This window comes from Chelonoidis abingdonii, chromosome 11, assembly GCF_003597395.2.
Source record: "Chelonoidis abingdonii isolate Lonesome George chromosome 11, CheloAbing_2.0, whole genome shotgun sequence".
Taxonomy (NCBI): Eukaryota; Metazoa; Chordata; order Testudines; family Testudinidae; genus Chelonoidis; species Chelonoidis abingdonii.
The window spans coordinates 17,055,446-17,065,097 of record NC_133779.1 but is presented as its reverse complement, the minus strand read 5'-3'; the positions used below and the strand labels follow the sequence as shown (position 1 = coordinate 17,065,097).

The 9,652-nt window shown below is 55.7% G+C and overlaps 1 protein-coding gene across 1 annotated transcript in view; it reads left to right on the top strand.

Annotated features, from left to right (window-relative positions):
• Positions 1-9,652, top strand: part of AP2A1 (adaptor related protein complex 2 subunit alpha 1) — a 19,439-nt gene that overhangs the window by 4,085 nt on the left and 5,702 nt on the right. The window contains exons 8-13 of the mRNA XM_075071278.1: positions 165-300; positions 430-661; positions 1,394-1,558; positions 1,832-1,992; positions 2,449-2,517; positions 5,741-5,808. Coding sequence (XP_074927379.1) covers positions 165-300; positions 430-661; positions 1,394-1,558; positions 1,832-1,992; positions 2,449-2,517; positions 5,741-5,808 — 831 coding nt within the window. The remainder of the gene's footprint in view (positions 1-164; positions 301-429; positions 662-1,393; positions 1,559-1,831; positions 1,993-2,448; positions 2,518-5,740; positions 5,809-9,652) is intronic.

Genomic DNA, 9,652 nt, shown 5'->3' with positions numbered 1-9,652 from the left:
GGGGGTATGGGTCGCTGGGGGAGGTTGGGGAGGGGATGGAGGGAAGGGGGGGTGCTGGGGGCAGGGCTGTAGGGGAGAACTTCCTTAGGTGAGGGTGGGCCCTTTCTGGCCCTTTGGGAGCTGATGCCCCAGGCCGTGCAGCCCCCAGGGGTGGGTCCCCCCAGCCTGGGCCCCCCTGACCCCTCTCCCTCTCCCTCCTCAGGCCCTGCAGGCTCCCGCCTGCCACGAGAACATGGTGAAGGTCGGGGGCTACATCCTGGGGGAGTTCGGGAACCTCATTGCCGGAGACCCCCGCTCCAGGTACGGCCGGGCGGGGGCACTGGTGGTGCCTGTGGTGGGGGGAGGCCCTGGGGCTGTCGGGAGGAGCTGTGGGGCTCTCAGGGGTGCCCCCCAGCCCGTGCTGACCCCCCCTCCCCCCCGTGCCCGCAGCCCCTTGGTGCAGTTCAACCTGCTGCACTCCAAGTTCCACCTGTGCAGCGTGGCCACCCGGGCCCTGCTCCTCTCCACCTACATCAAGTTCATCAACCTCTTCCCCGAGACCAAGGGCACCATCCAGGAGGTGCTGCGCTCCGACAGCCAGATCCGCAACGCCGACGTGGAGCTGCAGCAGCGCGCCGTGGAGTACCTGAAACTCAGCTCCATCGCCAGCACCGACGTCCTGGTGAGAGCGGGGGGGGAGTGGGACACAGGGCCTGTCCCCTCTAGGGGGCGCTGGCCCTGATCCGGTCCCAGGGTGGGGACTGGCTGGCTCAGGGGTGGGGCAAGAGGCCTGTCCCTCTAGGGGGCGCTGGCCCTGATCCAGTCCCAGGGCGGGGATTGGCTGGCTCAGGGGCAGGGAATGGGGCAGGGGCATGTCCCCTCTAGGGGGCGCTGGCCCTGATCCGGTCCCAGGGCGCGGACTGCCTGGCTCAGGGGCAGGGAATGGGGCAGGGGCATGTCCCCTCTAGGGGGTGCTGGCCCTGATCCGGTCCCAGGGCGGGGACTGGCTGGCTCAGGGGTGGGGCAAGGGGCCTGTTCCCTCTAGGGGGCGCTGGCCCTGATCCGGTCCCAGGGCAGGGACTGGCTGGCTCGGGGCAGGGAAGGGGGCAGGGGCATGTCCCCTCTAGGGGGCGCTGGCCCTGATCCGGTCCCAGGCCAGGGACTGGCTGGCTCAGGGGCAGGGAATGGGGCCCGGGGTCTGTCCCCTCTAGGGGGTGCTGGCCCTGATCCAGTCCCAGGGCGGGGACTGGCTGGCTCAGGGGCAGGGAAGGGGGCAGGGGCCTGTCCCCTCTAGGGGGCGCTGGCCCTGATCCGGTCCCAGGGTGGGGACTGGCTGGCTCAGGGGCAGGGAAGGGGGCAGGGGCATGTCCCCTCCAGGGGTGCCGGTCTGGACCCAGCCCCTCTCTCCCGCCAGGCGACGGTGCTGGAGGAGATGCCGCCCTTCCCGGAGCGTGAGTCGTCCATCCTGGCCAAGCTGAAGAGGAAGAAGGGCCCCGGGGCCGGCAGCGAGCTGGACGAGGGGAAGAAGGAGCCCGGGGCGGAGCTCAACGGGGGGGTGGAGCCCACGGCCAGCACCACCGTGAGTCCCCCACAAGCCCCCAAACCCGCGTTTCTCCGCTTGGCACTGACCATCAGCCGGGAGGCCCGGGCCCTAGGCTGGCCGTGGGGTGGGAGTGGGGCCTGTCGCGGAGAGCCAGGAAGCCTGGGGTGCCTGGTATGTCTCTGTCACCCACCACCAGCAGGAGGCGCCCCACAGGTGGGAGTGACCCCCTGGCAGGATTTGGCTCTTCCCCATGCCCCCTCCCCATTTCTTCGGCTGGGCGATCTCACTCTCCCCCCTTGGCCCCCGCAGTCCACCCCCTCGCCGTCGGCTGACCTGCTGGGGCTCCGGACAGCCCCCCCTGCCAGCTCCGCTGCCCCCACCAGCGCCGGAAACCTGCTAGTGGACGTCTTCTCCGACAACACGTCTGCCACACCTGGCCTGGCTCCTGGCACCGAGGACAACTTCCTTAGGTGAGGGTGGGGCCCCAGGTGCCAGCCCCCATCCGGCCCCAGGGCGGGGATTGGCTGGTTCAGGGGGGCAGGGGTCTGTCCCCTCTAGGGGGCACCGGCTCCCATCCAGCCTCAGGGCAGGGACTGGCTGGCTCAGGGGGCAGGGAATGGGGCCCAGGGCCTGTCCCCGGTAGGGGGTGCTGGCTCCCACCCAGCCCCAGGGCAGGGACTGGGAGTCAGGACTCCTGGGTTCTCTCCCCGTCTCTGGGAAGGAAGTGGGGGCTAATGGTTAGAGCCGGGGGGAGCTAAAAATTACTGGAGCCTTATCCCTGTCTGCTTTGCTCTGCCCCTGCGTGTCCCGTGCTGCGTTCATCTGTCCGGGAACTAACCTCACACCTGCTCCGTCTTCTGGTGACTTGTCTTCTCTGCTTTCTCCCTGTCCCCCGCTGGCATCCCCCCCCCCTTGCTGCCCCCAAGCTCGGGAACAGCTGCTTCCTCCGATGACCCTGCTTTGCCCATCTCTGAAGCTGATGAGCTGCTAAACAAGTAAGAGACCACCAGGGTGGGGCTGGGTCCCGGACTCCTGGGTCCCTGGGGCGGGGCAGTCCTGGGTAGGGGCACTGCTGCCTGGTGGGAGCAGCCCCTCTGTGCAATCTCTCTGCTCCCCCCTCTGGGGCGTCAGCATGCGGTACTGGGGTGTCTCTCGCTTGGTTGTCGCACGCTAACCCCCCCGTGCCAGCTCTCACGACTGTGACTCCAGTCTGCCCCGTTGCCTCGGGCAGGGGGGCAGTCAGCCCTCGGGGGATGAAGCTCTCGGGTCCTGTGGCCACCGGTATTGTGAGTTTGCTCGTCACGCAGGCAGGCTCCTGTCAGCCACAGATGCTGGGGCTCTGGGTTGGGTGTGGGGGGAGCTGCAGGGCAGGAGTGAGAGGTACCGGCAGAGCTGGGGGGCGGGGCTGCAGGGCAGGAGTGAGAGGTACCGGCAGAGCTGGGGGGCGGGGCTGCAGGGCAGGAGTGAGAGGTACCAGCGCACGAGAGCTCGCGGGGTGTGGGGGAGCCACGCTGAGCCAGGGACAGGGCCGCTGAAGAGGTACCATATCGTTAATATAAACTCAGGGCAAGCTTGGGGAGTGTGTCGGGAGGTAGCTGCAAGAGAGGCGCAATAGGAGAGAGAGGTACCGGCAAAGGGGGTGTGGGGGAGAGTCTTTGCAACGGAGAGAAAGTGAGAATAGAGCTCTGTTAACCACGAGGCAGCACGCTGGGGTGTGAGGGGGAGCTGCAAGGGCAGGAGTGAGAACGGTACCTGGACATTCAGACCAAGCAGAAGCTGGGGGTCGTGGGGGGAGCTGACAGGGCGCAGAGAGTCGCACGGAGGTACCCAGAAAAAGGCAGAGCTGGGGGGACCGGGAGAAGGTAGGAGACTGCAGGGGCAGAGAGTGAGAGGTATACCAAATGGCAGAAGCTGGCGGGTTGGGGAGGGAGCTTGCAAGGGGCAGAATATGAAGAGGCTAGCTGGAGCAGAGCTGAGGGCGGGATGGGCGCTGCGGGGCGGGATGAGGGACCGCAGCCCTGGTGCGGGGGCTGCGGGAGCGGGAGAAAGTGAGGGCACGGCAGCGCTTAGCTCACTCCCCCGTCCCCAACCCGTGGCTAGGTTCGATGTGTAAGAAATAACGGTAGGTGCCTGATTCGAGAACAAGCTGCCTCGACATGAATTGCGGAATAGTGACAATCCGAGTTTCCGACAGACTAATGGGTGAGTGGATGGGGGCGCAGCGGACGCCCCCGCCGGCTGGGAGTGTTGTGGGGGTTATCACCCTATGTCTTTCTGGAGAGTCAAGGGGCGGTGGAGAAGTTTTGCAGGTGGTCTGAGTCTAGGCTGGCCAGGCGTGTAGAGGGCAGATTTGGAGGCCTTTTTCTCCACCAGTGCTCCGACCCGGCGCGCGGGAAGGGTTGGCTGTAGGTAACGGGGTGGCCAGAAGGGCCTCTAGGGGGATTGGGGTGGGGGCCGTGGGAAGGTAAAGATGCGGTCAGGGCCAGGGAGGGAGTTATCGGGGGATGTAGGCATGGGGTGGGTTGGGCTCTGGGAAAGAGCGGTGACTTGACGCGGCAAGGGCAAGGAGGAGGCTCCTGGTGGGAGTTGTAGTGCGTTGGGCGGGGCTGGGAAATGGAGGCACTGGGGGTTGGGTGTGGGGGGTGGGTTGGTGTTCTGGAGAGGGTGGTGACGTAGGACTCTGCGTGCCAGGTAGCAGGGAGTGGGCTTACGGACGGGGAGATAAATGTCAGAGCGTATGGCGGGGATGGGGCTTGGCAGAAGGGGCACTTGGGGGTTGGGTGTGGGGGGTGGGTTGGGCTCTGGGAGAGCTAGTGATGTAGATGTTGGCACGGGCGCAGAATGAGGGGATCTCTTGGGGACGAATGAAATGGGGCTACTCGGGAAGGGGCCAAGGAAGGGCTTCTGGGGGCCGAGCCTCATCACTCCGCTGAGACCGTTCCAGGCCGATGTAACCTAGTTTAAAGACACATATCCGGAACAAGACATCGGTAATTCAGTATTCCCACAAGCTTCACCCCGCCGACTGTCAACGCAACCCCATCTACCACGGACTCGCGAGACTGCAGAGCCTATCCTGCCCGTGGGGGAGGAGGCCCCTTGCCCATCGAGGAAAGCTGTGCCTTAGTGGCGTGGTGGTAGGGTATTCGAGGCGGGGTGAGATCCTCTGGGCATGATGGGTGGATCCCAAGGAGGCAACCACCGGGAAGCAAGAGAAGAGGGGGATTAGATCACGGGCGGGGTCCCCGAGAAATTGTGGGACACACAGGGGGGCCCTGGCCCAAAACACTCCTTTGAGATATGCGCGTCGGCACAAGCTGATCTAGCTCAGACGAAAGGCCATGGAACCCGTGATGGTGGACGGGCGGGTGGGAAGGGGAATACTGGCGGTGGCGGCGGGACGCGCAGCTCTCTCTCGCGGGGGACTCTGAGGGGGCGGATCAACTACGGGGACGAACACCCCTGCCCATCTTTAGCGGTAGCGCAATCAGCTGAACATACCAGAGAAGCGCCTGGAACCCGCTGGTGGTCAAAAGGGCGAGTGGATAGGGAAGGGTCAGAAGAGGATTGGGTGGCCGCAGCAAGTGGGGACACTGGCCCATCCTTAGCGGGCGCGTAACAAGCTGAACATGACCAGACGAAGCTGTGAGCGACCCCGCTGAGTCGAGGCGGTGGGGGGATCCTGAGCGGTGGGAGAGGGGGAATCCGGAGGGAATCTGGGGGAGGGGGGACGGCACAAAGGGGTGACCCCGGCCCATGCCTTAGCAGAGTCCAGCGCACAGCTGAAAACATCAACAGACGAAGGCAGTGACCCGCTGGTGGAGGGCAAGTGGGGCGGGGATCTGAGCGGAATTCTGGAGGGGCAGCACCAGGGGCCGACCCCAGGCCACATCCTTAGCGGACAACGGCGCAAAACGAGGTGACAGCTGCAATAGCCCTCAGCAGAACATCCAAGACGAAGGCAGTGGAGAACTATGTTCTAAGTTTGGAGGGCGGAGAGGGGGGATCTGCGCCGAGTATCTGGGGGGACAGCACAGGGGGATACCGCGTGGCCCATCCTTAGCGGAGAGCGCAGCATGAACATTACCAGGACGAACAGTGGAACCACTCCGCTGGTGGGAGGGCGAGGTCGCGGTAGTATCGGGGGAAGGATCTGGCCGGGATCTTGGGGGGCATGCTAATAGCACAGGGGAGACCTCCGGCCCATCCCTTTCGCAGGATGCCAAGCGCACCACGAGCTGACCACACATCAATCCAGAGCACGAAGCGCCCGTCGGACACCGCTGGTAAAGGACGGGATCAGACGCCCAGTGCGAGAACAGGTCTGGACGAGTCGCGTGTCTCCGCAGCGAATCCACCTGCACAGTATCAACCACATACAACAAACCACATCCGACCCCGTACACTGATTCAAGCTATACACCTGGCACACTAGAGGGGTGAAAGACACGGATTGGGCAAGACACGATATAAAAACGCGGATGTAAGACACACAAATAAACATAACAAGCAACAAGTATTACGCAAATACCACCAGTCACAAGAATCTTAACAGAGGAGAATAATCATTCTAGTAGTCACTGAAACACACGTGCTAGGGTATAGTTAGAGAACGTTCTGATGAGAAAATGTAAACTTCACAAACACATGAAGGAAAACATAGACATCACAAAGCGCACAGAACGATCCACAGCACTATTGAAAAGAACTAACAGTACCACGAGAAAACAAGACAATCAAAGAGAAAAAAGCGACACAATAGTCCAAAATCCCAGCACGCAGAGAGACTAAAGTTTAGTCGGGACACAACCAGAACCACGACACACAATAAATTATAGAGAGCATACACACACAACTAGTAAAAAAAAAGACCAAAAATCAGAAAGATAAGAAACACACTCAACATTAGCAAGTCAAAAATCAAGACCACAATCCCATTCACTGACCCAACCCTACTAATTGTCTAAATTCAAACTGAGTCGTGGTCGAACATTTAAAGAGGGAGGCTACGGCTCGCCCCAGCCTCGACACTGTTTTTTTTTTTTTAGAACATTGGCACCCCACTACACCATTCCCATAATGAGTGAAAAGCAACAAATACAAAAGGACAAGATGACGCCCATCATTCCCAGCAGAATACGTCCAAGCATCATAAACAGTACCAAAAGCATACCAAATAGTGACAAAACATAAGTCATATATTGCACACCACAAGCAGGTAATATAAAACTGATTGTGACTAAATCTAACCCAACGACCCAACACCATACCACAGACGATGTTAAGTGACACCGAATAGCAAAATGATTAAAAGTCCAGCACAAAAGTACTGATAGTACGGACGACAAGATCTAACAGCCAAATAGATGTATCCAAATCAACCAATGATAGAGTTTTATTTTCCCATGTTACTAAGGTTCCTCTCCTCAACTGGAGCCTGAGCCTACCGCGCTGTCCTTGGTCTTTCCTCTTGCTTCTACACTAGTATTGTATAAAAGTTCTTGTTTTCTTTTCATTACCATAGCTAGAGTTTGAGTTCATTTTGTGCCTTTGCACTTTCTAATCTTGCCCCTGGCATTCCTGTGTTGTTTGCCCTGTACTTCATCCTTTGTAATCTGACTTAGTTTAGCATTTTTTAATATGACTCCTTTTTATTTTGTAGGTCATCAGAATCTCGTGGTTAGCCCACAGGCATGTGTATTTCATTTTGAGCCAATTTTCTATCTTTCAACACTGCTATGTTAACTCCCCGCCATACGGAATAGACTTGACTGTTTGGACCCATTAAGTAGTGTCCTTTGTATATAAAACTGCCAAAATCTCCTCAGTTGTTATTTCCCACTCAGTCTTTGATTCCCATGGCCTTACTATCACTTCTCTGAGCTTACCAAAATCCACCTTTCTTGAAATCCATGGTCTCTATTTCTTTGCCTCTGTCTACCTTCTAACCCTTCCCTTAGAAATTGCAGACTCTATGATTGCCTGATGCACTTTCACCAAGCTTCTTCTACTTTCAAATTTCAACAAGTTCCTCCTATTTTTAAAATCACAGTCTAAACAGCTTCCCCCCCTAGTAGCTTTTTCAAACCTTCTGAAATAAAAAGTTGTCTTGCAATGCAGTCCAGGAACTTATTGGATAGTCCGTGCCCCCGGTGTTATTTTCCCCAATATCATATCTGGATAGTTGAAGTCCCCCATTACCAAACCTAAATCTTGGGCTTTGGATGAATTTTGTTAGTTGTTTAAAAAACGCCTCATCCCACCTCTTCCACATGCTTAGGTGGCTTTTGTAGTAGACTCCTGAGCAAATGACATCACTCTTGTTATTTTTACCCTCCTTTTCTCTTATCCTAACACCAGAGAACTCTCAGCTCACTTCCGTCTCCCTATGTCCATCTCCACCTCAGTCCAAGTATGTTACATTTTTAAATACTATAAGGCATACCCCTCCTCCCTTTTTCCCTGTCTATCCTTCCTGAGCAAAACTATACCATCCACACAACATTCCAATCATGTGTATTATCCCATCAAGTTTCAGTGATGCACCAACGTCATAGTTTGTATTTAATTTTATTAGAACTTCCAGTTCTTCCTGCTTAATTACCCATTACTTCCTTTTCCGCATTTGTATATAGGCATCTAAGATACTGATTTTGAATAATTGCCTCCAGTTTTTTTGCCCTGACCCTCGCTTTCTCTCTGCCAATTATAGCCCACCGTTCCCTCTTGTTTCCGACCCATCTCCCCAGTCTTCCTGTTCCCTGACTCACTTACCTGTGGGGCTTTGCTCACCTGTCCCCATCGAAACCTCAACGTTTAACAGCCCTCCTCCATTAGGTTAGCCAAGTGTGCAAAATTAGGGTCTTTCCCCTCCTCGAAAGGTGAACAACATCTCTGCCTAGCAGTCCCTTACCTGAATACCATCCTGTGGTCGAGGAAGCCAAAGCCCTCCATGGCAACACCATCTTTTGCAGCCAGGTATTCAAGCCTCCATGACGCATCTGTCTCTGCCCGGTCCCTACCTTTGACATGGAAGAATTGGGGGCTGTACACCTATAAGTGTCCGTTAATTTTAATGGAAAGATACGTCGTTTGTCGGGGTCACTCAACAGACAGCAAAATGCATGGAGAATGGAAGAAAAAAAGGAAAAAAAAGAAAAAAATAAAAGCAAGAGAAAAGAAAGCAAAGAGAACAAACAAAAAATGAAGAAAAAAAAAAGGAAAGAGATAAATTTCAACGATCACAAGACAAAAAAGAAAAGAAAAAAAGAAGGGAAAACGTTAAAAAAGAGAAAAAAGAAAAAGGAAAAAACGAAAATCAGAAGTAAAAACCAAAACAAGAAAAAAAAAAAGGAAAAGAGAGAGAGTAAAAAAAAGAAAGAAAAGAGAAAAAGCAAAGAAAAAACGGAACAAAAGAAACGAAAAAAAAAAGAAAGGAGGAGAAAAAAAAAGAAAAAAAAAGGAGTCTCTTTTGAGAAGGAGACGATGAATAAAAGTAAAAAAACAAGAAAAGAGACAAGACAGACGGAAAAAAAAAAAAAGAACTGATTCTGAAGTATTTAGACATTCTGATACACCAGAGCCATAGAGAGGGAAACCAAATGATATCACCACATCCTTCCACTGATTTGGCGTATGCATAGAAGAAACGAAGACGACGATAGAAAAGAAAAAAGAAAAAAGGACAGGGGGGGAACAAGAAACCACGGAAACAGAAAAGGGAACAGAGAGGAGGTGTGAGCCTGAGATTCTTTGGCTGCCTACCGGTTCTTTTCAGTGTAGTTTTCTTTTTTAACTATCTGGTCCTTTCTTCATGTGGTAGTTTCCCTTCTGCTTTCTGTCTAATAAGAGTCTGGTTTAGGGCCAGCCGAAAATTAATTCATAATAGGGGGGCGGGGAGTGCTTGTGCAGGCGCGGGGGGAGCCGACGATACTAGCATGTTGAGCCAGAGAAGCAGCTAAAAGCAATGCCTTACGGCTTCACCCTGGTTAAAAGCTTGCCAGTTGCCTCAGAGCAGCTGATTCAACCATGTGCTGTTCTGGAGTTCTCCATCGGCAGTCCAGTGAGGTTTGCCCAGTGAAAAGTCAGCATCAGGGACAAAGGCTGTATTTTCTTCTCGTTACTATTCTT